Source organism: Schistocerca serialis, chromosome 9 (genome assembly GCF_023864345.2).
Source record: "Schistocerca serialis cubense isolate TAMUIC-IGC-003099 chromosome 9, iqSchSeri2.2, whole genome shotgun sequence".
Classification (NCBI taxonomy): Eukaryota; Metazoa; Arthropoda; class Insecta; order Orthoptera; family Acrididae; genus Schistocerca; species Schistocerca serialis.
The window spans coordinates 267,025,925-267,050,547 of NC_064646.1; the positions used below are offsets into that span (position 1 = coordinate 267,025,925).

The 24,623-nt window shown below is 42.7% G+C and overlaps 1 protein-coding gene across 1 annotated transcript in view; it reads right to left on the reverse strand.

Moving 5' to 3' along the window:
* Positions 1-6,660: 6,660 nt before the first annotated feature.
* The window catches only part of LOC126419186 (uncharacterized), a 135,374-nt gene continuing 117,411 nt past the window's right edge, over positions 6,661-24,623 (reverse strand). The window contains exon 3 of the mRNA XM_050086320.1: positions 6,661-7,992. Within this exon, the coding sequence (XP_049942277.1) occupies positions 7,942-7,992 (51 nt within the window). The 3' untranslated portion in view covers positions 6,661-7,941. The remainder of the gene's footprint in view (positions 7,993-24,623) is intronic.

Consider the following 24,623-nt stretch of genomic DNA (forward strand, 5'->3'; position numbering starts at 1 on the left):
TACATGATGATCAGTCCTTCCGATGACCATTTCTTTTTCGAATTGTTCACATTTTTCCTTCAGCCATTTCGCCTCGGGTTTCCTTCACTTCCTGTTTATTTCGTTCCTGAGTGACTTATACTTCTGTATTACTGACTAGGAAACTCCTCATCGCACCCTACTCAGAGTTAGTGTAAGATGGTCCAGCGGATAGCCAGTCAAAAATTGAACACAGATCAAGCATTAAAACAGGAAGATGTACTGAACTGAGAGAAAAGAAGCAAAATAGAAATCGTTAACGGTCAAAGCTGGGGGGTCCTATGGGGAGTTTCTTTTGTGAGTATCCCTGAACGTATTTGTCATTACGTCTTTCGTCTATCAACTGAAGTATTCCTTCTCTTAACCAAGTTTTCTTCGCAGCTACTTTTCTTGTTCTTATGTTTGTCTGACCAGCTTCTGTGATGACCATTTTGGAGATGTCCATTCCTGTTCAACTGATCCGCATACTGTGGTATCCGTAATTGGACAACCTATAGCGTCAGAAAACTCTGAACACATCTTCTTATTATTCCTCAGCTCTTCAGAATCTCATTTCTTTGCAAATTGAGTCCTGCAGACGAGTCTCTTAAAATTTACCCTATCCTTTATCATTACTAAATTTTTATGCGGGTCTATATCCATTCCTGAGTATGCCTTACAATCCAATATCTGATTTCGGAACCTCTGTCTGACGGTGATGTAACGCATTTCGAATCTTTTCGTTTCTCTAGGACTTCTTCAAGTGTTTTTGAACAGTGTACTCGTTAATACTAACAACTTTATTGCAGAACGTGCAATTAGAGTACATAATTAACCATGTAGCGTATGTTCACGTAGTGTACCTGTTCGTCTTGTAATAGGAAACCTACGATATTAAAGTTTCATTGATAAAACCAATAGGAAAGTTGGTCAGAACATTACCTGGAACGGATGGGAAAAGAGCCGGAGTCATCGTGTTCAAATTTAAGATCGCACAACGCCGGTATAGCCATCTGTTGTTACGTAATATTGAAATTCAGCCACAAGATAAATCGCAAAGACTTTTGTGACGGACACTTATGGGAAGCAAGCTCCCATACGCGCGGATTGTGTATTAACTGCTCTCTGTTTAAAAAAAAAAGAGATATTTCTCTTGTAGTAAGTGAAAAGTAATGTGTGTACACATCGTTGATATCGCAATTAATAAAATTTGTTTCATCTTACCCTACCTTTATGAAGTTATAGGTACTGCTGAAATTTATTCAATTATCATACAATCAAACAGGATAATCATTTACAGGATCAGTTTAACGAAAAATTTATTTTGTTTTGTAATTCAAAGCTGAGAGGTAGTGAATTTTCTAGATTATTAACATATTTTCATCAGTAGTATTGATTTCCAAATCCTTATCGTTAGTATAACACTGTATAAAAATAGTGTTCGATAAATGATATAATATTGCACTTAATGTTGCAAAAACTGGAACTGATAAAATCAGTGACAGTCATTAACTGTCTATTCTCTAGATTATTAACGTAATTCCACCAGTACTATTGATTCCAAATCCTTATCGTTAGTATAACACTATATAAAAATAGTGTTCGATAAGTGATACGACATTGCACTTAATGTTGCAAAAACTGGTACTGATAAATTCTGTGACAATCATTAACTGTCTCGGTATTACGCACTATATCAACAAAGCCCATCACAAAGTTAATATTGCTTCTGGTTCATTTGTTACAATTTTGCTGGTATTTTTTTTGCAACAGTATACTCACTCATCTGAAATCATATTCAAGTTTGACACATGGTCGACAGTCGTTCTGCTGTTTTGTATACATTTTTGTGTGACTTGTTTTCGTTTACTCAGTTATCGTTTTCTCGTAGGCTAATGTACTTATGGGTGCCTGAAATCACGTAATCGGTCAGTATTTCTGCCATGTCTGTGAATAAGTAAATTCAGTGCTGCAATATAATAACTTCGGAAGTTTCTGTATGTATTTTCATAGATGACGAACTGTTGTGGATGCTCGAGTCAGAAAATAATACAGTGGAGGAGTTGAACAGTAAATTAATATTTTTTTTGTATGTTACATTTGGAATTACGTCAGTTTTGACCAACATATTCAAACAGCAACATTTGTAAGGAAACGAGCTCAGGCCCCCAATTGCATACATGATCAATTCTACTATTAAATTTAGGTCGATCATCATCATTTTGTTACACTTAGCACCATGTCATAACAGGATTTTGAGAATAAACCAAGTGTCTTGGATCTGTAGCTGAAAGGGAGAAGTAAATTTTTTGTAGGAGAACAGAAGTACACATTTAATTTTGCACTAATTAATCGAAATGACTATTAGTGGAGAAAAGAGGAGGCATAGTCTTCAGGGTGTGGGGTTCAGGAGCCAGAAGCTGATGAGAAAGTTAACATTAAAGAAGTATAAATCGGGCAGATGTCAACACAAAGCACGATGAGAAAGAAATATACCTTGTATCCGTTACGATGTGATGTAGGGTAATTACATATGGAAATTTAATTTCGACATCTCCTTTCTGATATGAAATAGTCATGTCAGTTTAGGTCCTTCTCCATAACAATCGTTCTGCGTTACCGAATTTTTATGCAAGTGTTATTTTATGTTGGCTTGGTGCATACGTTCGTAGCGTTTTTCTATAAGTGTAACGAACACAACAGATAGCCGTAATAGAGACTTCAGTAATCAATAATACATTCTCCTTGATTATTACAACAGTCTGCCAACGCCGGATCGACTCTGCGACTGTAGAAATCACATGGTTTTGAGGCGAAGAACTAGTCGAGCCATGTTCGGAGCGCATTTTCATCCAGAAAGAAAGTTCCTTAAAAGTTGATGGATAGAGAGCGGAAAATGTGAAAATCTGAAGACGCAAGATGAGGTGAATAAGGTGGGTGCGGAATCACTTCCAAACCCAGCTCCTGTATAGAGTTTTTTGTCAGTTTAGCATAATACGAGAGAGTGTTATCGTGGAGTAGCATAACTTCACGCAGCGTTCCTGGTCGTTGTTCTTGGACTGCGTCTGCAAGACGTCTCAGTTGTTGACAATAAATTCAGCAGTGATGATTACACTTCGAGGAAGCAATTCGTTGCACACTACGCCGTAGCTGTTCCACCAGATGCATAATACTGTCATTTGTGGATGCGCACAGGTCGTTGTACGGGGAGTTGCTGCTTGTTTGGGCTCAACCATTCCTTTCTTTTCCTTATGTTAGGAACCATTTCTCGTCACCAGTGACGATATAGGATAGCAATGTTCGGTGTTGGTCACCAGCTAATTCTACATCTACATGGATACTCTTCAAATCACATTTAAGTGTCTGGCAGAGGGTTCATCGAACCACCTTCACAATTCTCTATTATTTCAATCTCGTATAGCCCGCGGAAAGAATAAACACCTATATCTTTCCGTACGAGCTCTGATTTCCGGTATTTCATCGTGGTGATCGTTCCTCCCTATGTATGTCGGTGTCAACAAAATTATTTCGCATTCGGAGGAGAAAGTTGGTTATTGGAATTTCGTGTGAAGACGAAAGACCCCTTTCTTTTAATGCCCAAATCCTGTATCATTTCTGTGACACTCTTCCATATTTCGAGATCATACAAAACGTGCTGCCTTTCTTTGAACTTTTTCGATGCACTCCGTCAGTCTTATCTGGCAAGGATCCCACAACGCGCAGCAATATTCTAAAAGAGGACGGACAAACGTAGTGTACGCAGTCTCCTTTGTAGGTCTGTTACATTTTCAAAGTGTACTGCCAATAAAACGCAGTCTTTGGCTAGGTTTCCCCACAACATTTTCTATCTATTCCTTCCAATTTAAGTTGTTCGTAATTTTAATACCTAGGTTGTTGTTGTGGTCTTCAGTCCAGAGACTGGTTTCATGCAGCTCTCCATGTTACTGCAGTGAAGCTGCATGCCCTCGGGAAAAATTACGGCTGTAGTTTCCCCTTGCTTTCAGCCGTTCGCAGTACCAGCACAACAAGCCCGTTTTGGTTAGTGTTACAAGGCCATGTCAGTCAGTCATCCAGACTGTTGCCCCTGCAACTACTGAAAAGGCTGCTGCCCCTCTTCAGGAACCACACGTTTGCCTGGCCTCTCAACAGATACCCTTCCGTTGTGGTTGTACTTGCGTTACGGCTATCTGTATCGCCGAGGCACGCAAGCCTCCTCACCAACGGCAAGGTCCATGGTTCAAGGGGGGGGGGGGGGGGGGAGGGGGGGGGGAATATTTACGGCTTTCCGATTAGACTGATTTATCGTGAAACCGAAGTTTAACGAGTTTCTTTTAGCACTCATGGGGATGACCTCACACTTTTCGTTATTTAGGGTCACCTGCCACTTTTCGCACCATTCAAATATTTTTTCTAAATCGTTTTTCAGTTTGTTTTGATCTTCTGATGACTTTATTAGTCGATAAAAGCGTCCTCTGCAAACGGCTGCTCAGATAGTCTCCCAAATCATTTTTATAGATAATGAACAGCAAAGGGCCTTTTACACTACCTTGGGGAACGCCAGAAATCGCTTCTGTTTCACTCGATGACTTTCCGTCAATTACTACGAACTGTGGCCTCTATGACAGGAAATCACAAATCCAGTCACATAACTGACACGATACTCCATAAGCACGCAATTTCAATACGAGCCGCTTGTGTGGTACAACGTCAAAAGCCTTCAGGAAATCCAGAAATACGGAATCGATGTGAAATCCCTTGTCAATAGCACTCAACACTTCATGTAAATAAAGAGCTAGTTGTGTTTCACAGGAACGATGTTTTCTAAACCAATGTTGACTGTGTGTCAATAGACCGTTTTCTTCTAGGTAATTCATAATCTTCGAACACAATATATGTTCTAAAATCCTGCTGCATATCGACGTTAACGATATGGGCCTGTAATTTAGTGGATTACTCCTACTACCTTTCTTTAATATTGGTGTGGCCTGTGCAACTTTCCAGTCTTTGGGTATGGATGTTTCTTCGAGCGACGAGCATACATAGATGTCATCCAATGATTTTTGACTTTGGCTTTGAGCATGCAGTACCCATAAAACCGATTTTTGAACCTCCCCCACTGCTTGCATACGTCGTTACGAGGGTGGAATATCACAGTTCACGTTTGCGACTTCTCGAGTACACTGACGTGAATTATTGTGTATCATCAAACCGCGAAAGTATTCCGGAACGTGGAGAGTCACTAATGTCAAAAAGATCCTGCTGAAAACGAGAAAACAATATTCTTGCCGTACTCTGTCCAATGCATTATCCTCATATACGGCGCAAATGTTTCACGCTGCCTTGCTGCTGTCACCCCTCTAATGAGTTCAAACAGAAGAAAACGTCGGAAATGGTCCAATTTCTCCACTTGTCACCCCATTTTCTAGCATCCACAGTTCCACTCACTATCTCCAAATGACAAAATGACATATTTAAACTCAAACAGCTACAGTGAAATACAGATAAAAATGAAAACGATAAGTAAACCCATAGTAAACTGAAAAGCAAATTGCAAAACAGAAACGCACCAACCTAATAGAACTGGTGCCTACTCATTGATACTTGTGGAAAACTTGTGAAAGTTTCTCTCAATATTTGGGGTCTTGGAGAGCTCGTGACACAGAGTTCATGCATGCGCGGAAGAAACAGAAACGCTTTTTGAATAATTGTTATGAGTGACTAACATCGTTAACAATTACTATGAGCTGACAATTGCAAATAGAAAATTTGTCGTTATACAATTTCATCTCCCTTCCTCAATTGTACAGGGTTTGACTTTTTCATGATTTGCAAATTTATTTTAACTTCATGGTCAAATGTACTTCCTGTCGTCACAGTCCTTAATTAACCTAAGAGAGGGAAGCGTGTGCACCATCTGTCGATGAATCGTGTAAACTTTGTTGTGTGTGTGTTGTACTTTCACTGTCTGCGTATCGTTTTCTCTGAGGTAGAGATTCTACCAGCCCAGCATTTGCGTAAATGAGTGTAGAAAACCGCCTAAAATTTACGCTCGGGACAGCAAGTGTACCTTACCAGCCGTCGTTAACCCGCCGTAGGGATTCAATATGGGTCTTACTCACATCCTTGTCTTGAAAACTAGAGCGCTTAGTCTTAAGGTGTGAGAACAGGTCTGTGCCACTGTGCAACAATGTTTCCCAAACTGAGTTCCTCGGTGTTCCGTGGCAAGTGAATAAGTGCTCCGCGAAAAACTATTAATAAAATGACGATTTTTTCCGATATTTTCACTGTACTAATTATTTTTTAAAAATTTTAATATGATTTTCGTGTTATTGTCGTAACGGACTAAAAACAGAACTAATATTGAATAAAACAAGTTTTTTTTCATTTTTAAAATTTTTTATTGTCCTTTGAAATAAATAAAGTGTTTCATCTGAACATCAGGATCATCAAAGTGTTCCCTCGGAAGAATAGTTTGGGAACCCTTGCTGTACAGTTTAATAATAATTGAAAAAAAACTGATTGCCTAACGTACGTTGAAGTAAGTCTTTGTTTCGGTGTGAGGAAACCTCTCAGAAGTTTTTCAAACACACTCCAAGAGGTAAAAAAAATGTTCTTAACACTTCTACATCGTCTTCTCGAGGATAAAATCAGTTTATTGATTTCTTTGTCGATTATGATATTCACTTTCATCATTCTTACAAGTGACAGAAAGTTAGACACGTTCTTTCTCGTGTTCAGACAATAGTATTTTTTGTCGTCTGTTCTTTATTTACAATTTTTAACTACAATAGTTCAGTTCTCACCTGTAAGCATCGTTAATATACCTCTGGCATCAGTTCAAATAATGCCAGACTTAACTATATGTTAACAGACACGCTTAAGAACTATCTTACAATATATCAAACTTAACATTTTAATTATACAAACAAATAACTTACGATACATACACAATCAAAGTTCACAACAATCAGATTATTTTTACCTATAATAGTTATTACGTCATCAGAGCGCAACTTAATTTTCAGTCCATGAATAATTTATGATATACAGCAGCAGTGAATATTGTGAAGAGGAAGCATGAAACGTAGTGAATGTACTTTACGCTGGTCGACTTTCAGCAGTTCTTCTTACTGTTAATGCTCTTAGAATTGTCTCTCAATAAACTGTTTATTTTTGGAGGGAAGTAATACTTGTTTATCAACAGAAAGACACAGTGCGGACAAGAATAAATTGAGTGCAGGAAACTAACATACCATGAGATAGGTTTTTCGCAACTTCACCAACTCCGAAGTTGCACCACATAATTGAGTTATTAAATTTTTTCATAACATTTTCTTGGGCGAATGAGTAGCACAGCCATTACCGCAAATAAAAGGGTGTATATAGAACAGAGGTACTCCCGTACTACAATATCTTGTAGATTCGGCCAGAAGTCATTCCTCCCTTCCCCCCCCCCCTCCCCCGCTTTCCAGCCCCAACATAGCAAACAAACACAGCACTGGGTCTATTAGATACCCAACCAGAAGTAAACTTAAATTTTAAGGAGAAATACAGGATAATAAAAGTTTGTGTTGGATTAATACAGGAGATGAAGATGTGGTAATCGACATATGGCAATGGTGTCTGTCGTACTGACAGACTGAATTCCGAAATTAATACAATGAGTTGAATCTAGCTCCTCTGCACAGTAGATGATGATTTCAGTCGTATCTACTAATTCTATTTACAGCTCGCAGATCCGCCAGATACAAGGGAACTGCGAAACATTTTCCCTCTGCTAGACTGTGCGCTTTGTATGGAAAGTGGGGTTTAGTGTAAAGTGGGCTTATGCCGATGGTGATGAACTCCTAGGTACGGTGCTGCCTGTGTCGACGCGTCGGAAGAGCCAGGTACCGGGGTGCCGACACAGGCTGTGCCAGCGAGGTTCCCTTCTCCGCTTGCGCCTTAGTAGCCCATGATGTAATCGAGGTGCTTGGCGAATCCCGTCGAAGACAACTGAAACAGAGCATTGAAGTTCTCTGTTAGCAATTATAGCAACATATAGACGTTGTACAAGTCTGGTCAACAGGAACATCTCATTACAGGAAAATGAGATACTGAACTAGTAAAACTTGTGCTATGCCTTCGATATTTGCAGCACCCTTGGACAGAGAACTGAAGAGAAGGTGGAAGATATGCTGAGAAGATCATTTTGGATTCAGGGGGGATTAGGAACAAGAGAGGTGATTCTGTCACTGAGGATTCTTATCGAAAATCAAATACAGAAAAATAAACCAACTTATATCATCTTTATAGATCCGGAAAAGGGATTTGATAATGTTATTTGACAAGAGACGTTCAGAGTGCTGAAGAAAGCAGATCTGAAATACAAAGACATGCGGGTGATACTCAGCTTCTAAGATAAAGGGGTGGCTGTGTTTAGGAATTTTCATCAGCAACAAGAATCGAATATTAGAAAAGGCGTGATACGGAGATGTGCTTTCTCTCTTCTCATATTCAATACTTACGTCCAGGAAGCTATAGACGTAGTTCGTGAAACTACTATGGTGCAGACCAAAATTAATAGACAGAAATAGACATGTTGCATCATGCAAATGATACTACTGTGGTCACGGCGAAGAAACAAGGTGTACAGAAGGTCCTCAGCGAAATGGAAAGGATTTTCAGTAGTCAGTATGGTGTGAAAATCAACAATAGAAAGACTTTAGTGATGGTATGGAGTAATGAAGAAGAGTATTAACTTTTAAGAATGAGGATTGGAAGAGAGGAGTTAGAAGTGATAGAGAAATTTACGTATTTGGGAAGCAGGATCACAAGGGACGGTAGAAGCCGGAGAGAAATTGTGGGCATAATAAAGCAGGCCAAAGTTGCATTTAACTTGAGAATGAACTTATTCACTAGCAAGAACATCAGTTTGGAAATAAGGGAACGGATCATAAAAGCATTTGTTTGTAGTGTGACACTTGAGCAACAGGAAGACAAGAGGGAAGAGGCTAGAAGCTCTGGTGCTACAGAAGGATAATGAAGATCATCTGGAAAGACAGAGTTACAAATGAAGAGGTACTGAGAAGAGTACAGGAAACAGATCTTTGTGGAGGCACATCCAAACAAGAAGAGAGAAATTCATAGGAGAAACTTAAAGACACACCAACATCATTGGAACAATACCAGAAAGACCTATTTGGAAATAATCGGCAGGGACGAACAAGGCTGTTGTACCTGTGGCAGATTATGTGTGATGTAAAACGTACTGCAAACGCGGAAATGAAGAGGAATGCAGGCAGGAGAGGTGAATAGCGTACTGCTGCAAACTAACACGAAAGAGAGAGAGGTACTGTGTTTAGTACAGACCGGAATGAAAAGAACCTAAGCAATACAAAATGAAGATTTCCCCATCTGAAAAATTAAAAGTCATTACTATGCAATTATTCCCATTTTAATAGTGTTTTATAATTTGACTGTGTGTACTTGAAATTTAAAGTAAGTATTTTTAAAATAAAAGTGGAAGCGAAAAATACAGTAATAATGAAATAAAAGTAAAATATGAAGGCAACGTCCACCCTACAATCGCTGTCTGTCGGCAGAATTTGTATATTTGTATAATTTTTAAACTACACTACTGGCCATTAAAATTGCTACACCAAGAAGAAATGCAGATGATAAACGGGTATTCATTGGACAAATATATTATACTAGAACTGACATATGATTACATTTTCACGCAATTTGGGTGCATAGATCCTGAGAAATCAGTACCCAGAACAACCACCTCTGGCCCTAATAACGGCCTTGATACGCCTGGGCATTGAGTCAAATACAGCTTGGATGGCGTGTGCAGGTACAGCTGCCCATGCAGCTTCAACACGATACCACAGTTCATCAAGAGTAGTGACTGGCATATTGTGACGAGCCAGTTGCTCGGCCACCATTGACCAGACGTTTTCAATTGTTGAGAGATCTGGAGAATGTGCTGGCCAGGGCAGCAGTCGAACATTTTCTGTATCCAGAAAGGCCCGTACAGGACCTGCAACATGCAGTCGTGCATTATCATGCTGAAATGTAGGGTATCGCTGGGATCGAATGAAGGGTAGAGCCACGGGTCATAACAAATCTGAAATGTAACTCCACTGTTCAAAGTGCCGTCAATGCGAACAAGAGGTGACCGAGACGTGTAACCAATGGCACTCCATACCATCACGCCGGGTGATACGGCAGTATGGCGATGACGAATACACGCTCCCAATGTGCGTTCACCGTGATGTCGCCAAACACGGATGCGACCATCATGATACTGTAAACAGGAACCTGGATTCATCCGAAAAAATGACGTTTTGCCATTCGTGCACCCAGGTTCGTCGTTGAGTACGCCATCGCAGGCGCTCCTGTCTGTGATGCAGCGTCAAGGGTAACCGCAGCCATGGTCTCCGAGCAGATAGTCCATGCTGCTGCAAACGTCGTCGAACTGTTCGTGTAGATGGTTGTTGTCTTGCAAACGTCCCTATCTGTTGACTCTGGGATCGAGACGTGGGTGCACGATCCGTCACAGCCATGCGGATAAGATGCGTCATCTCGTCTGCTAGTGATACGAGGCCGTTGGGATCCAGCTCGGCGTTCCGTATTACCCTCCTGAACCCACCTATTCCGTATTCTGCTAACAGTCATTGGATCTCGACCAACGCGAGCAGCAATCTCGCGATACGATAAACCGCAATCGCGATAGGCTACAATCCGACCTTTATCAAAGTCGGAAACGTGATGGTACGCATTTCTCCTCCCTACACGAGGCATCACAACAACGTTTCACCAGGCAACGCCGGTCCAATGCTGTTGTGTATGAGAAATCGGTTGGAAACTTTGCTCATGTCAGCACGTTGTAGGTGTCGCCACCGGCGCCAACCTTGTTTGAATGCTCTGAAAAGCTAATCATTTGCATATCACAGCATCTTTTTCCTGTCGGTTAAATTTCGCGTCTGTAGCACGTCATCTTCGTGGTGCAGCAATTTCAATGGCCAGTAGTGTAGTTGTTAACTGGCACACAGATTGGGCATTGATTTTACTATTGACTCTGAATATTGAATCTAATTACACGGGGTTTTTGTTGAGTAAACGAATTAAAACATTTTTTAACTTTTAATTTTCTGGAGATTGATATTGTATACGACTAACCTCCGTCACTCTTTGTGGTCATTTCATCTTAATTGCAGATGTCTGATGATGGCAGATGCCGAAACGTCGTAATAAGTTAAAACATTTCATTGAGCGATCTAGACGGTTTTATTCATAAAGCAAAAGCCACAAATGCGAAACAGAATCAATCACAATCTGCAGGCTGATATCACCGCTAATGTCAGGTGCCAGGCTGGACAACTTGTGAGGTAGAAAGGCGGCCGTAAACAGTGAAAAACCGCGCGTCGGCAGCTGTGGTGGGGTGGAGGTGTCGTGCGCAGCCAGCCACTCGCCGAGGACAGTCGCCGCTTATCTGCTCTGCGGCTGATTTACGCCCGTTGTTTATGCGGCTAGCGCTGGCTAGAGAATGGCCATCGCACGTATACTGTACGGGCAGGTAGGTGAGGTAGGCCGGTGGACTTTCAGATCCCTATCGCCAGCACCGCTCACCGCTTTGCTTTTGCCCGGTAATTGGTGTCGCGTGTGCGCACTTTCGCCTACCAAATCGAAAAATCTAGATGGGGGGGGCGGCTTTCTGTGTGGAAAAGTCGGCGCATTATCTGTCGCCATTCTTAACAGTTGTCCAAAGTACACGCAGCACAAAAAAGGAAACATCAAACAAGAGAACACAAAATAAGTAAGTTAACGACTCGCCCCAGCTTCTCACAGGTGTCAAAAAAAAAAAAAAAAAAATGGCTTTGAGCACTATGGGACTTAACATCTGTGGTCATCAGTCCCCTAGAACTTAGAACTACTTAAACCTAACTAAACTAAGGACAGCACAAACATCCATGCCCGAGGCAGGATTCGAACCTGCGACCGTAGCAGTCGCGCGGTTCCGGACTGTGCGCCTAGAACCGCTAGACCACCGCGGCCGGCGCACAGGTGTCGCTAACGAGGAGAACATTGCAAGTACCGTTACCCGATTTGCCAGAAACTTCACTCAGTGCAAGAGGAGTCAAAATGAGTGAACAAGTGTCTCAGATTATTTGTAGTCATGTTCCTGAGAAACCGATGGTTGAAATTTATGAGGCACTTTCATTTTATCTATTTGGTTTCTTTTAATTTCGCCATCCATGTCCGTTGAAGTTTTACACAAATGTATAACAGAATAAATAAATGAGAAAAATTTGAGTTCGTTGTCGGTCAAATTCCAGTTGTGTGGCTCGTTAATAATATTGGTGGTTTTGCGTACTTCTTCCCGTGAAGTGACTTCGGTCGACCAGCATGTATACCCGTTTATTCACGCAGCCTCCAAGGACGGTCTTGTATTAAATCGATTGTGACTTGCTCAGCTGGTTTATTAAGGGGAACATATCATTCCCGAATTAGTTCTTAAAGCAAACAGACAACAATGGACCATTACATATTATACATGATTATTTTTTCCACCGGATACTGATACGGAACAAAAAAGGTCTAATGAACTGATGTCCGGAAATGCATGGTTTTCATACTGGAGACCATTTTATTCAATCGTGCATTGTTACAGATGGTGGTGATGGTAAGTTCCGGTGGGACCAAACTACTTAATCTGACTTAAACTTACTTACGCTAAGGACAATACACACACCCATGCCCGAGAGGGAACTCGAATCTCCGACATGGGGGAGCCGTGCGAACCGTGGCAAGGCACCTGGACCTGGCGGCTACCCCGGACGGCGCATTGTTACAGAGACTGCGGTCTAATACGTGTTGTACCACGCAGCCACAGTTACAGTATGTGTTGAAAATGGTTTCCACGTGCTTCAATGCATGCATGTACGCGCCGTAGCATGATCTGCCTCACACGTTCATATCGACCGGGCAGCATCGTGCAGTGTCAAAGACTGCATGAATACGTTGCTCCAGTCTCTCCGCATCTGGAATGGGCTCTGCATAAACGATACTTTACAGAGGGCCCCATAACCAGAAATCGCATCAGTTGAGGTCTGGTGAATGAGCAGGCCATGCAATTGGACCCTCTTGTCCGATTCATCAATCAGGGAAGAAACGATTGAGATACGTCCGGACGTTAACGGCAAAGTTGGGTGGAGCACCATCATGTAGCACCCACATAACCCTTCGAATTATTAATGCAATTTCTTCCAGCAGGGGAAGCAAAGTCACCTGCAAGAAACACCGATAGTTCCGGTCTGTTAGGTGACGTGGAAGGAAGACTTGCCCCAAAATACAGTCACCAATTGTCCCAGCCCACACATTCCGGCTGCACCGATGCTGATGATTCGCTGTCACCATACCATGGGGGTCCTGCATACTATCCCAAAAATGACAGTTATGAAAGTTGAAGAAACCACTCCGCGTAAAGGTGGTCTCATTTGTGAATAGGATGGCTGGCACAAATCCCAGAATTGAGGTTGTCTGGTGAAGAAACCAGTGACAAACTTGCTTCCGACATGGAAAGTCTGTCTCTAGGCTTAGCCCTGCGCTTTTTGTAAGTGATCAGGAAAGTGACAATTGTCATGGAGAATATTCCACACGGTCTGGCTTACCCTCCACTGGCGGGCCAACTGCCTGAAAATGACACGGCGATCGCCTTCTGCAGTGTGATTGAGAGCAATGTTCGTGGTCCAGTTTAGTGATAGTGGTTGGATTGCTATAGGGCATTGCCTAGTGATGTACAAGGTGTGCAGCGAAATAGTCCATGATTTCAAAAATAAACAGCTCGAAATCTAAGAGCGATAGACGAGTGCAACAAACCCCATGTTTATTGCGAAAGCTTTAAGGGGCTCCGGAACGCCCTATACATGCAATGTTAAAATAACGCTTATAAATTACATCTTTCCTCACAAAGTATTTGAGGTAGGAAGTTGAACTTTTTACAGATTATTTATTGGAATATGGGCTACAACTTAACACAGGGATTTTACAAAATTTTAGTTCAGGCATTAAAGATGATTTTTTTTCAATTGTAATGAAAATTCACAACATTTTTTTGCAATTTTTTACTTATATATTCCAAAATATACAGTTTTTTGGAAAAAGGCTGTGTTAAATTATGCACAAGGTACAGTGTAACATTTACTGAAAGTTTGAAACAAATATGTTTGGAAGATCCTTAGAAAACATGTAATTAGTATGAGAAAATAAATGTTTTGGGAATCGAGCGACAAAGATTGGATTAACTTTTTAGTACATTCCAGGTCCATAGGATGGATTATCTTCATCCTCTGCAAACTCCTCCTCCAGCTTCCTCTTGTTCCTCCTCCTGTTTACTCTTGCTTGTATTTCTAGACTCTTTACAGCCCTGTCTGCAGCCCGAAGGCGTTCCTTGTCTAAAGCAAGCATCGCTCGTTGTTGTGTTCGTAGATTTTGCTACCATTTTCTTCAGTTGCAGTTACTGCAACACTGTCCCAAAAGGTGGTCATGTATGAACACTTATCACATTTCAGTTGTATTTCACTAGCAAGTCCTACGTGCTTTATTATGGAGAGTTCCAGACCAACTTCACTACAATGAATACATCTTACACAGCTTGAAAAAATTCCTTTGAGAACCGACATATCAAATATTTCATTCACATCCGACTCGCCCATAAAACATTCATAGTTTTCACTCATTGAACCAAGCTTCTTCTGTGAAGTATTTTCTTTCCCACTTTGACTGCTGTGGGCAGGTGTACTTGAGAGGTTAGGTTCACTTACTTGGTTATCGTCTTTATTGTTTACAGTAATAACACATATCTTTGGCTTTCCAACATTTCTCCTTTTCTTAAAAGCCTTCAGAGGATTTCTAATAACTTTACTTTTACTCATTATTATACTTCAACATAACAGAGACTCAAGAAACAGAATTAATTACGAATATTTTCGAGATAACGACAGAGTAAATAAACATTAAACAATCGACAATCACACCAGCGATATATATTGAACCATCACAGGTTAGCCACAACACATACTTTATCTCACATCACTAAAATGTACCTGATGAACACTGACGTTAATAATAACACCATTTGACAGCAGTTTAACAGCGCCACAGTGGGTCACGCCCATGTAGAACACATTGCAAAAAAAATTTAAAAATAGTTGTAATCTTCGGAATTGAATAAATTATATATCTACTAAAAGGTAATAGTCTGCAGGTTCAGAAAACGCAAAAAAGTAAAAATTGAACTTTTCATGATTTTGAGCCTTTCCGGAGCCCCTTAAGAGTTTTATAGAGAAGTTATGCAGAAGTTTCGAAATAGTTCGAAAAGTTGCTACCAGATGGCGCTGTACTAGCAATAAGTGCTGCCTGGTGCCTATAAATAGTGCGCCCAGCTCAGAGCGATCAGTTCCACTGTTGATACCTGAATGGAGGTTAGCGTACCGAAAGAGGAGGTCAAATCGTGTATTTCATCACCACACGCTACAACACTGTTCTATGGAAACAGTGCGCAGTTTTCAAATACGGTTTAATGATCTAAAAGGACCCGATACGAAAACTGTTCGCAAGCTTTTCCAAAGGACAGGCAGCGTGGCCGATGACATACGGGTAACGTTGGCCCCTGGTCAAACTGTAGCTACACCTGAAAATGTCGGCACGGTTTCTGGAATTGTGCAGAGAAATCCAAGGAAATCCGTCAGATAAATTGTAGCAGAGACTGGTTTTAAGGGTTACAGTGCACAGAAAATACTGAGACAGAACTTGCACTGTGAGTAAACGAAACTGGCGATTTTGGGTTTCCCAAAAGTCCCCATTTGTATGAAGCAAAAGCACAGTGTTCTCCAAAAGTTACTATTAGGACTGCAGTTAGCTGCACAAGCATTATTGGCCCTTTTTTCATGCAAAATACGATCAGTTTATCGCCACACAGCAAGCGTTGGAGGAACGACCAAGCACCGAGTGGATCATGCAAGATGGGACCAGGGCCCATCTCACTGGACAGGTGTTTCGCTTTCTTGATGGCTATTTCAGGAATAGTCATTGCGTTGGGTTATTGCAGATTTACCGGCACAGAGATGGACTGAGCTCCATGTACCCCTTTACAACTCCTTATGACTACTTTCCGTGGGGCACATTAAACGACACTCCTCCATAACGATCCCATCAATCTGGACGAGCTTGAATAGACGATCTGTGTGGTATCTGAAGCCATTTCCGTTGAGACACTACAGGATGTGATGGCAAATTTCATTGTTCGTTAGCGCCGCCTCCATACTGTGATGGACATTTCGAAAGGATTTTGATGTGATCGTAAAGACTGCTTGCAGAGGGCGAGTTTAATTATGCACACTGATGCAGTATGAGCTACTTAGCGTGCGGCGCCATTTGATGGCAGCTTTTCGAAACTTCTCCATAAAATTCTTACAGCTTTCACAATAAGCATACCGTTTGTTGCAATCGTCTATCAATCTTAGTTTTCTACGACGGACGGATGTGTCTCCACCAGCAACCTCACAGAATTCAGTCTGTCACGAATAGGTTCTGTGATCAGTCTTGCTAACGCAAGGGGAGTGTTGAATGCTCTCATTGCGTGCCAAATACTGGTGGTGGCAATTTTTCCCACTATGAGGCTCTAAACCAGGTACCTCCGAGCCGTCACAAAAGCGTGCGTTAGCGATCCCAGCTACGAAGGTGGGTATCATTACTAACATTTTGCCAGCACCGAGAGGTCAAGCGTTTAGGTACAGTCGCTGATAGGCAGACTCTACGACAGTGTCCAGGGTAAATTCCAACTCCTTTGCAGTATCTATGGGATGGCCGCCCGGTTGGCCGTGCGGTCTAACGCACGGCTTTCCGAGCGGGAAGGAGCGCCTGGTCCCCGGCACGAATCCGCCCGGCGGATTTGTGTCGAGGTCCGGTGAACCGGCCAGTCTGTGATGGTTTCTAGGCGGGTTTCCATCTGCCTCGGCAAATGCGGGCTGGTTCCCCTTATTCCGCCTCAGTTACACTATGTCGGCGATTGCTGCGCAAACAAGTTCTCCACGTGCGCGTATACCACCATTACTCTACCACGCAAACATAAGGGGTTACACTCGTCTGGTGTGAGACGTTCCCTGGGGGGTCCACTGGGGGCCGAACCGCACAATAACCTTGGGTTCGGTGTGGGGCGGCGGAAGGGTGAAGTGGACAGCGGTAGTCGTCGTGGGGTTGCAGACCACTGCGGCTGCGGCGGGGACAGAGCTTCTCCGTCAGTTCTAGGTCCCCAGTTAACATAACATAACATAACATCTATGGGATAAAAATAATTATGTCATATGGCTTTGATGGCTGGGTTATAGAGAAGGCCACATAATATAGGACACTAGTGCGACACATTCTTGAGTATTGCTCGAGTAATTGGGATCTGCACCAGGTCAGATTGAAGGAAGACATCGAAGTAATTCAGAGGCGGTCTGCTATTCGAACAACATGCAAGATGCTTTGGGAACTCGAATGGGGATGCCTGAGGGAAGACAATTTTTTTTTTTTTTTTTTTAGGGACGCTATAGAGAAAGTATAGAGAACTGGTTTTTGAAGATGATCTCAGAACGACTGTTCAGTCACGAATGTACATTTAGCTTTAAGACCACGATGGTAAAATGCGAAAAATTAGGGCCCGTATGGAGGCATATAGGGAGTCATTTTTCCATCGCTGCATTTGCGAGTGAAACACGAAAAGAAATGACTGACAGCAGTACAGAATCACACCGTTTGGTGGATTGCGGAATATGTCTATAGACGTAAGGGACCACCGAGCTTTATGCCCCCATTCGATATACGAACCACCATCAACAGCTTCACATGCCCTCAATTTATGAGACATTTTGGATAAGTTTAGAGTTTAATCCAGGAGCTTGGACCAAAGGTTGGTGGTCATAAACTTTACCCACCCACCTCTCCTCTCCTTGCCGGCCAAATATGGCAATGAAAATTTCATCCACCACCAGGATTCGAACCAGCATACCTCAGAGCCGAGCGCCATCGCATAGACGTGCGTTAGCGACTGCGGCTGCAGACGCGGGTTCACCACACCGCGTGAAGGCATGTGGCACTGTGGATGGTGATCCATCTGTGGGGTAGGATCATTAACTGCAGTCGGACGTCGATGCTATTCGAGAGGAATAGGCTACGTTTTAGCTACTGGTTCTTTGTCTTACGGACATCAACAACACAAACTCGACAGTGTGCTCAACGCAGATTCCTAACTCGTTACATTTACAGTTAATACACAACACTATTGCGTCCAAAGTAAGGTAACCAGTAACATGAGAAGAAAATACTTTCTGGTTTAGGTGGGTGAGGCGTCTTGCAACTTACTAAGACAACAACTCGCAGAGAACCTTTTTAGCACACTACGTGGATTTACTGAAGAATAATTTTCCACTATTCTTAACCATAAAATCTAAGATTCCTCGCTTCATTTCTCCCCTGGCTACGTATACGACTAAGCCGTTACCAACTAGAAGCTTAGAGACATGATCACCTGGAAAGTGTGATGTGCTCCAAAAATCATTAGCAGAGTATCTTGTAGGTAATACTTGAGACCCATCAAACATCTCTTTAACCGCACGTATACCATGATGCGCAGCTCCTAAATTTGTTACATTGAGAGGTAAGCGAGACCAACGCCGAAACTCATCTTTGGTATCCTTTACAATCTTCCTTCACTTAACAGATATAATCACAAATCAACACAGACAACTGAATACATCCATCACCTACGACACTTCAACTAAGAAACTAAGAATGTATCAGACTGTGCAGAGGCACTGTGCCATGAGAAGACCAAAGATTGTTTAGCAGTAGCGTAACTTGCTCTCTATCTGACGTGCACATCGATAACATACAAAAATCAAAAATGACTTGACCACCTTACATATTGATAGGCTAAAGGAATATAAATTTTGAATAATATTATTTTTTTAAGAGAAGAAGTTTGAGGTAAGACTGCAGCGCTGCGCACCTAGTTAGTTTACATTATTATTGGCAGCTAGTTAACTTTGTTCAGTTGCTCAGAGCTGAGAGAAAGACCACCCCACTTCATTGAATCATGCATTAAGATATCAACTGACGAAGCTGTGTGATTTTTTTATAAATTCTCTGTTAACATTGTACTTTTTTAAATCATTGTTCAATTTTTAAAGCATGTTATTGTTCCGAGCAGTGTTATGAGTGAAGGTCACGAGAAGCTTTACTCAGTCTTTTTGAAGACATTTTCTACTTCATTCTAAACCAGCTAGGGTAGCCAAGCGCGCTAACGTGCTGCTTCCTGGACTCCGGTATGCGCGCCGACCCTGGATCGAATCCGCCCAGCGGATTAACGACGAGGGCTGGTGTGCCAGCCAGCCTGGATGTGGTTTTTAGGTGGTTTTCCACATCCCGCTAGGTGAATACCGGGCTGGTCCCCACGTTCCGCCTTAGTTACACGCGTCGTAGACATTTGAAACACGTCCGCACTGTTTCACGATTTACACTAGACGCAGGCAGTTGGGGTACACTGATTCCGTCCTGGGGGGGGTACGGAGTGGCGGCGGGAAGAGCATCCAGCCATCCCTAACACTAACACTGCCAAATCCGTTGTAACCACGCCGACCCTGCGGTCGCTGCGGGACTATGGCGTAAACGAAAGAAGAAGAAAGAAGAAGTCTACTTCATTCTAAAATCGATGTCTTGGAATTTCATTTTTAGGAATAGTTATTCTTCCCATCCCACTGTTTATCATTACGCGTTACCACATTTCACCAAGTGGAACGCAAGAGCTTGAATATTTATTTAGAAATAGAAATCTAGCTTAGCCGCTGCATGCTTGCTGTCCGCTTTTGTGCTTTCGAGGAATCTGGAACAATGGCCGGCCGGTGTGGCCGAGCGGTTCTAGGCGCTACAGTCTGGAACCACGCGACCGCTACGGTTGCAGGTTCGAATCCTGCCTCTGGCATGGATGTGTGTGATGTCCTTAGGTTAGTTAGGTTTAAGTAGTTCTAAGTTCTAGGGGACGGATGACCTCAGAAGTTAAATCCCATAGTGCTCAGAGCCCAATCTGCAACAATGTTGTGAAGACGCAAGGTAAGTGGAACTTTTGATTAGGGCCAAAAAACTGTTTTACTTCAGCTGCGCATGTAATATAAAGGTAAGTTGTATTCAGATCAGTTACAGTTCATTTCAAATTACCTTCCGTTCAGTCACAGGTTAGCTTACGAATTTAAGTTGGCCAACAGTTCTTGAATACATAGCTTTGATAATACGTAAGTTTCTTTTATAGAGGTAAAGTCGGACTAAATTTCATACAGAAATAAATGTAGTGGGGAGGATACATATCTTATTCCTGTATTTTATCCCTTCTACCTTCAGGTGGACATAACAGTACGAAATGTCAGCCGAATGAAATGGAGCGGTGGTTAGGACACCAGATTATTACTCTAGAGAAGTGGAAACCAGATGCTCGAACGGTCATCATAATTTTGTTTTCCCTAGTTTCTTCAAACCGCAGTAGGTGAACGTTGGGGCGGTTCTTTTGACAAGATAATTGCAGATCCTGCCAGCGGTGACTGCAATCACCATCACGTTGTTAACAGAAGCTGTCTCTGACCACCGTGATTTCTTTCGGAATCGAAGCACTCACAGTGTGGCATTGACACAGTGGCATGTGAAAAGCTCAATGCCTGCATTACCCTGTGGTTACACGATCTGATGCCACTCAAATTACCGAGAGGGACAGCGGATTGGTTAGCACATTGGACACGTTTCGGTGGTTCAGATCCCCGTCCAGCCATTCAGGTTTAGAGTTCCTGTTATTTCCCGCAAATGATTCTTTAAAGAGGACACCGACGATTTGCTTCTTCATCCTTCCCCAATCCGACCTTGTTTTCCATCTCTAATGATCTCGTCGTTGATGTGTCGTTACTCGCTAATCTTCCTTTCTTCCCAACGCTGATATCGAGAGTCTTGCCCATCCTACATTTACCAGCCGACGCGACAGAACGGTATGATGACGCATCAGTTGCATGATTCACCGAATAATTTCATTCGCTCTTTCTCCAAGACAGCACCTCAGATCCAACTGCACATAAATAAATAACATATGTAAGTATTATACAGGCACCCACAACGTTATGTGGTGAACACTGTGTATACGACACATCACTAACACAGATAACTGTCATCGATACGTCTGATCTATAGTCTGTGCAATCATTGCACTCTTTTTAACTATTTTCAAGTCTTAAAACTTCTTTCTGGACCGCACTACAGGAATACTCACTTTTAATAAAGGAAAGTTTTCTCTGTACGACTTGAAGGAAGACAAATGCTCAGCCAAGATCGCATTTGTAAAACCTTTATTTGCGATTACAAAATGGTTCAAATGGCTCTGAGCACCATGGGACTCAACTGCTGAGGTCATTAGTCCCCTAGAACTTAGAACTAGTTAAACCTAACTAACCTAAGGACATCACAAACATCCATGCCCGAGGCAGGATTCGAACATGCGACCGTAGCGGTCTTGCGGCTCCAGACTGCAGCGCCTTTAACCGCCACTTCGGCCGGCTTTGCGGTTACAGGTTTCAGTAAACAGAGGAGCATCATCTGATCCCGGAAAAGGTTAATACTAGTGCCCAATTAAAAATATAAACATACTTCATATTTGATTTAGCCAGATAGTTGTAAGACGCATTGGGAACTATTCAGTTAGGTAACATACGCAGTACATTTATAGCTCTAATTGGTCTATTGTATTAACCATTAACGAGATCAGATGATTGTAACTCTGTTTCCCGACCTGACTATCGTAAATGAAGGCTTCACAAATGCGATTTGGGCTGAGAAGTTGTCCTCCTTCAAGCTCAGTATTTATAGAACGCCCCTTGAACACAGTATGAGCAAGTCAACACAAATCCGCTCTATGCCACTAAATAACGTATTCTCAAAATAGATTTCTGTATTAAAAACCCGACTCTGGAAAGATCTAACCTGAAAATATCAGAGAAATTACACACATTTCCACCTTCAAAAGACTTTTAATGCTCCTCTAGCTATCTAAACTGCTCTCTCTTCCACATACTTGTCTGCAGGTCACTGTAATCAACACTTCTTGACTTTCCCTCCCCTGTGTCTACTGAGCCCTCTATAGAAACGACCTGCTCATTCTTAACGGTTACTAGCACTGCAATTTCAGTCTTCTTCCCTGACATTATTCCTTTCAGTTTATGATAATATTAAACATAAGTAAAACTAATTAATATCTTTGTGTTAGTTAATGTATATTATTATTGTTATCATAATTATTATTTATGATTATTGTTCACTGTTCTTGTTATTTGTGTTGATGATTATAATGAACCTGGTGATAATATCTCATATATGTATAACTGTAATTGAGACTATTTTGTGACAGTAATACGAGGGTTGGAACTTAAATAGTGGCAACTGTTTATTCACAAGCGATACAAAAGAGTTACATGCTTTCACCTGTTACTGTCCTTCAAAGTAGTCACAAACGTTGTGTAGAACCCGTTTACAGTGATGTGGAAGGCGTAGTATACCGTTAGCAGAGCCTGTTGTGTTGATGGTGCGAATGGAGCGGTCTACTGCCTGTCGAATCTCTGGAACAGTTCTGAAGTGAATGCGACGAAGTGGTTCCTTCATCTTCGGAATCAAATCAAAGTCACAAGGACTTAAGTCTGGGGAGTATGGTGGATGGTACAGTACTTCCCAGTCCCATCGACCGAACAGAGGAGCCACAGCTTGCGCTGTATGCGCCCGCGCATTGTCGTGCAAAATGGTGGGTGGGTTGCGCAGAAAGTGTCCCCGCTTCATTCGCAAAGCAGGTCGTAGGTGATGCTCCAAAAAGGAACAGTAATACTGTACATTGACGGTCTTCCGTGGAGGAACGTAATGCGTTAGGATAACACCATCACAGTCCTACACCATAACTTTAGACAGCTCCATTCGCACCATCAACAGAACGGGCTCTGCTAACGATATACTACGCCTTCCACATCGCTGGCAACGGGTTCTACACAGCGCTAGTGACTACATAGAAGGATAGTAACAGGTGCAAACACGTAACTCTTTTGTATCGGTTTTGAATAAATAGTTGCTACTATTTAAGTTCCCTCGTACGTACAGTTAGCTCTCCGCTGTAAGAGAGGACCTGAAGACAGCTGCGCGGGATTAGCTGAGCGGTCTCAGGCGCTGCAGTCGTGGACTGTGCGGCTGGTCCCGGCGGAGGTTTGAGTCCTCCCTCGGGTGTGGGTGTGTGTATTTGTCCTTAGGATAATTTAGGTTAAGTAGTGTGTAAGCTTAGGGACTGACGACCTTAGAAGTTAAGTCTCATAAGATTTCACACACATTTGAACATTTTTGAACCTGAAGAGACTAATCTGATCATGGTTCTTCTTCTTCTTTGTCCCGTTTGTCTATGCAGTCAGCTTTGTTTCGTCGCTTGGACCACTGTTAGTGCTAGGCGGTGGCCGGAAGCTTTTCCTGGCGCCACCACTGCCTCGGGTTCAAATGGCTCTGAGCACTATGGGACTTAACATCTATGGTCATCAGTCCCCTAGAACTTAGAACTACTTAAACCTAACTAACCTAAGGACAACACACAACACCCAGTCATCACGAGGCAGAGAAAACCCCTGACCCCGCCGGGAATCGAACCCGGGAACCCGGGCGTGGGAAGCGAGAACGCTACCGCACGACCACGAGCTGCGGACACTGCCTCGGAAATGGAATTAATCTGCCCCATATGTCGGTGCCCCCTCTGTGTGTCGAGTAAACCTCATGTTTAAGTGTGAGCATGTTTTCGAAATGTTAGCGTACCCTGGATCTGAGGCAGGGCGTGGGTACCAGCCCGGTATTTACCTTCTGCGGTGGAGACCGCCTAAAAATCACATCCAGGCGAACTGGCTCCCCGTTAATCCACCGGGTGGGTTCGATCCGGGGCAGTTGCGCCTCCTTGTGTCCCGAAAGCGGAAGTTTTTTCTTTTTTTTCACTTGGGCTGGGCGGACATCATATGACACCCCTTCAAGTTCATCGTTGAATACTTCACTCAGTTTTTTTATTTCAGGGGGCAGCCAGCCATGGAACCGAACACGCTGAGCTACCGTTCTGACAACGCTCTCGGCTATCCGGACGGCGTAATCTCGTAAGGCCAAGTAAAAAAGTAACGCAATGCGCATGTTGCCTATTCATAGTGCAGCATGGAAGCTTTGTGCCGACCATTCCCTGGCTTAGAGACCGCCGATTGCGTATGCAGGAAGTATTTCATTCGTGATACTGAAAGTGTTTCACGCAGCAGAAAAAAAACCCTCATGGAAAGTGAATACACGCCCTATGGGCGTCCGAGATTGTCCAGGATGACGAATAGGCGGCTTTCTCTCCCAGTTTTGTGTCCGAGCGGCTAGGAAACGCCGTGTCAGCCCGGCCCCTGACGTCATACAAAGTCTCCGGTGTGAGAGTGTTGCCACACGCGCTGTGTTCGCCCGGCGCCCTTTGCGGCGACTGTATAAGCGAGTGGCCTGGCTGACCCACGCGGCATTACCAGTCATCTAGC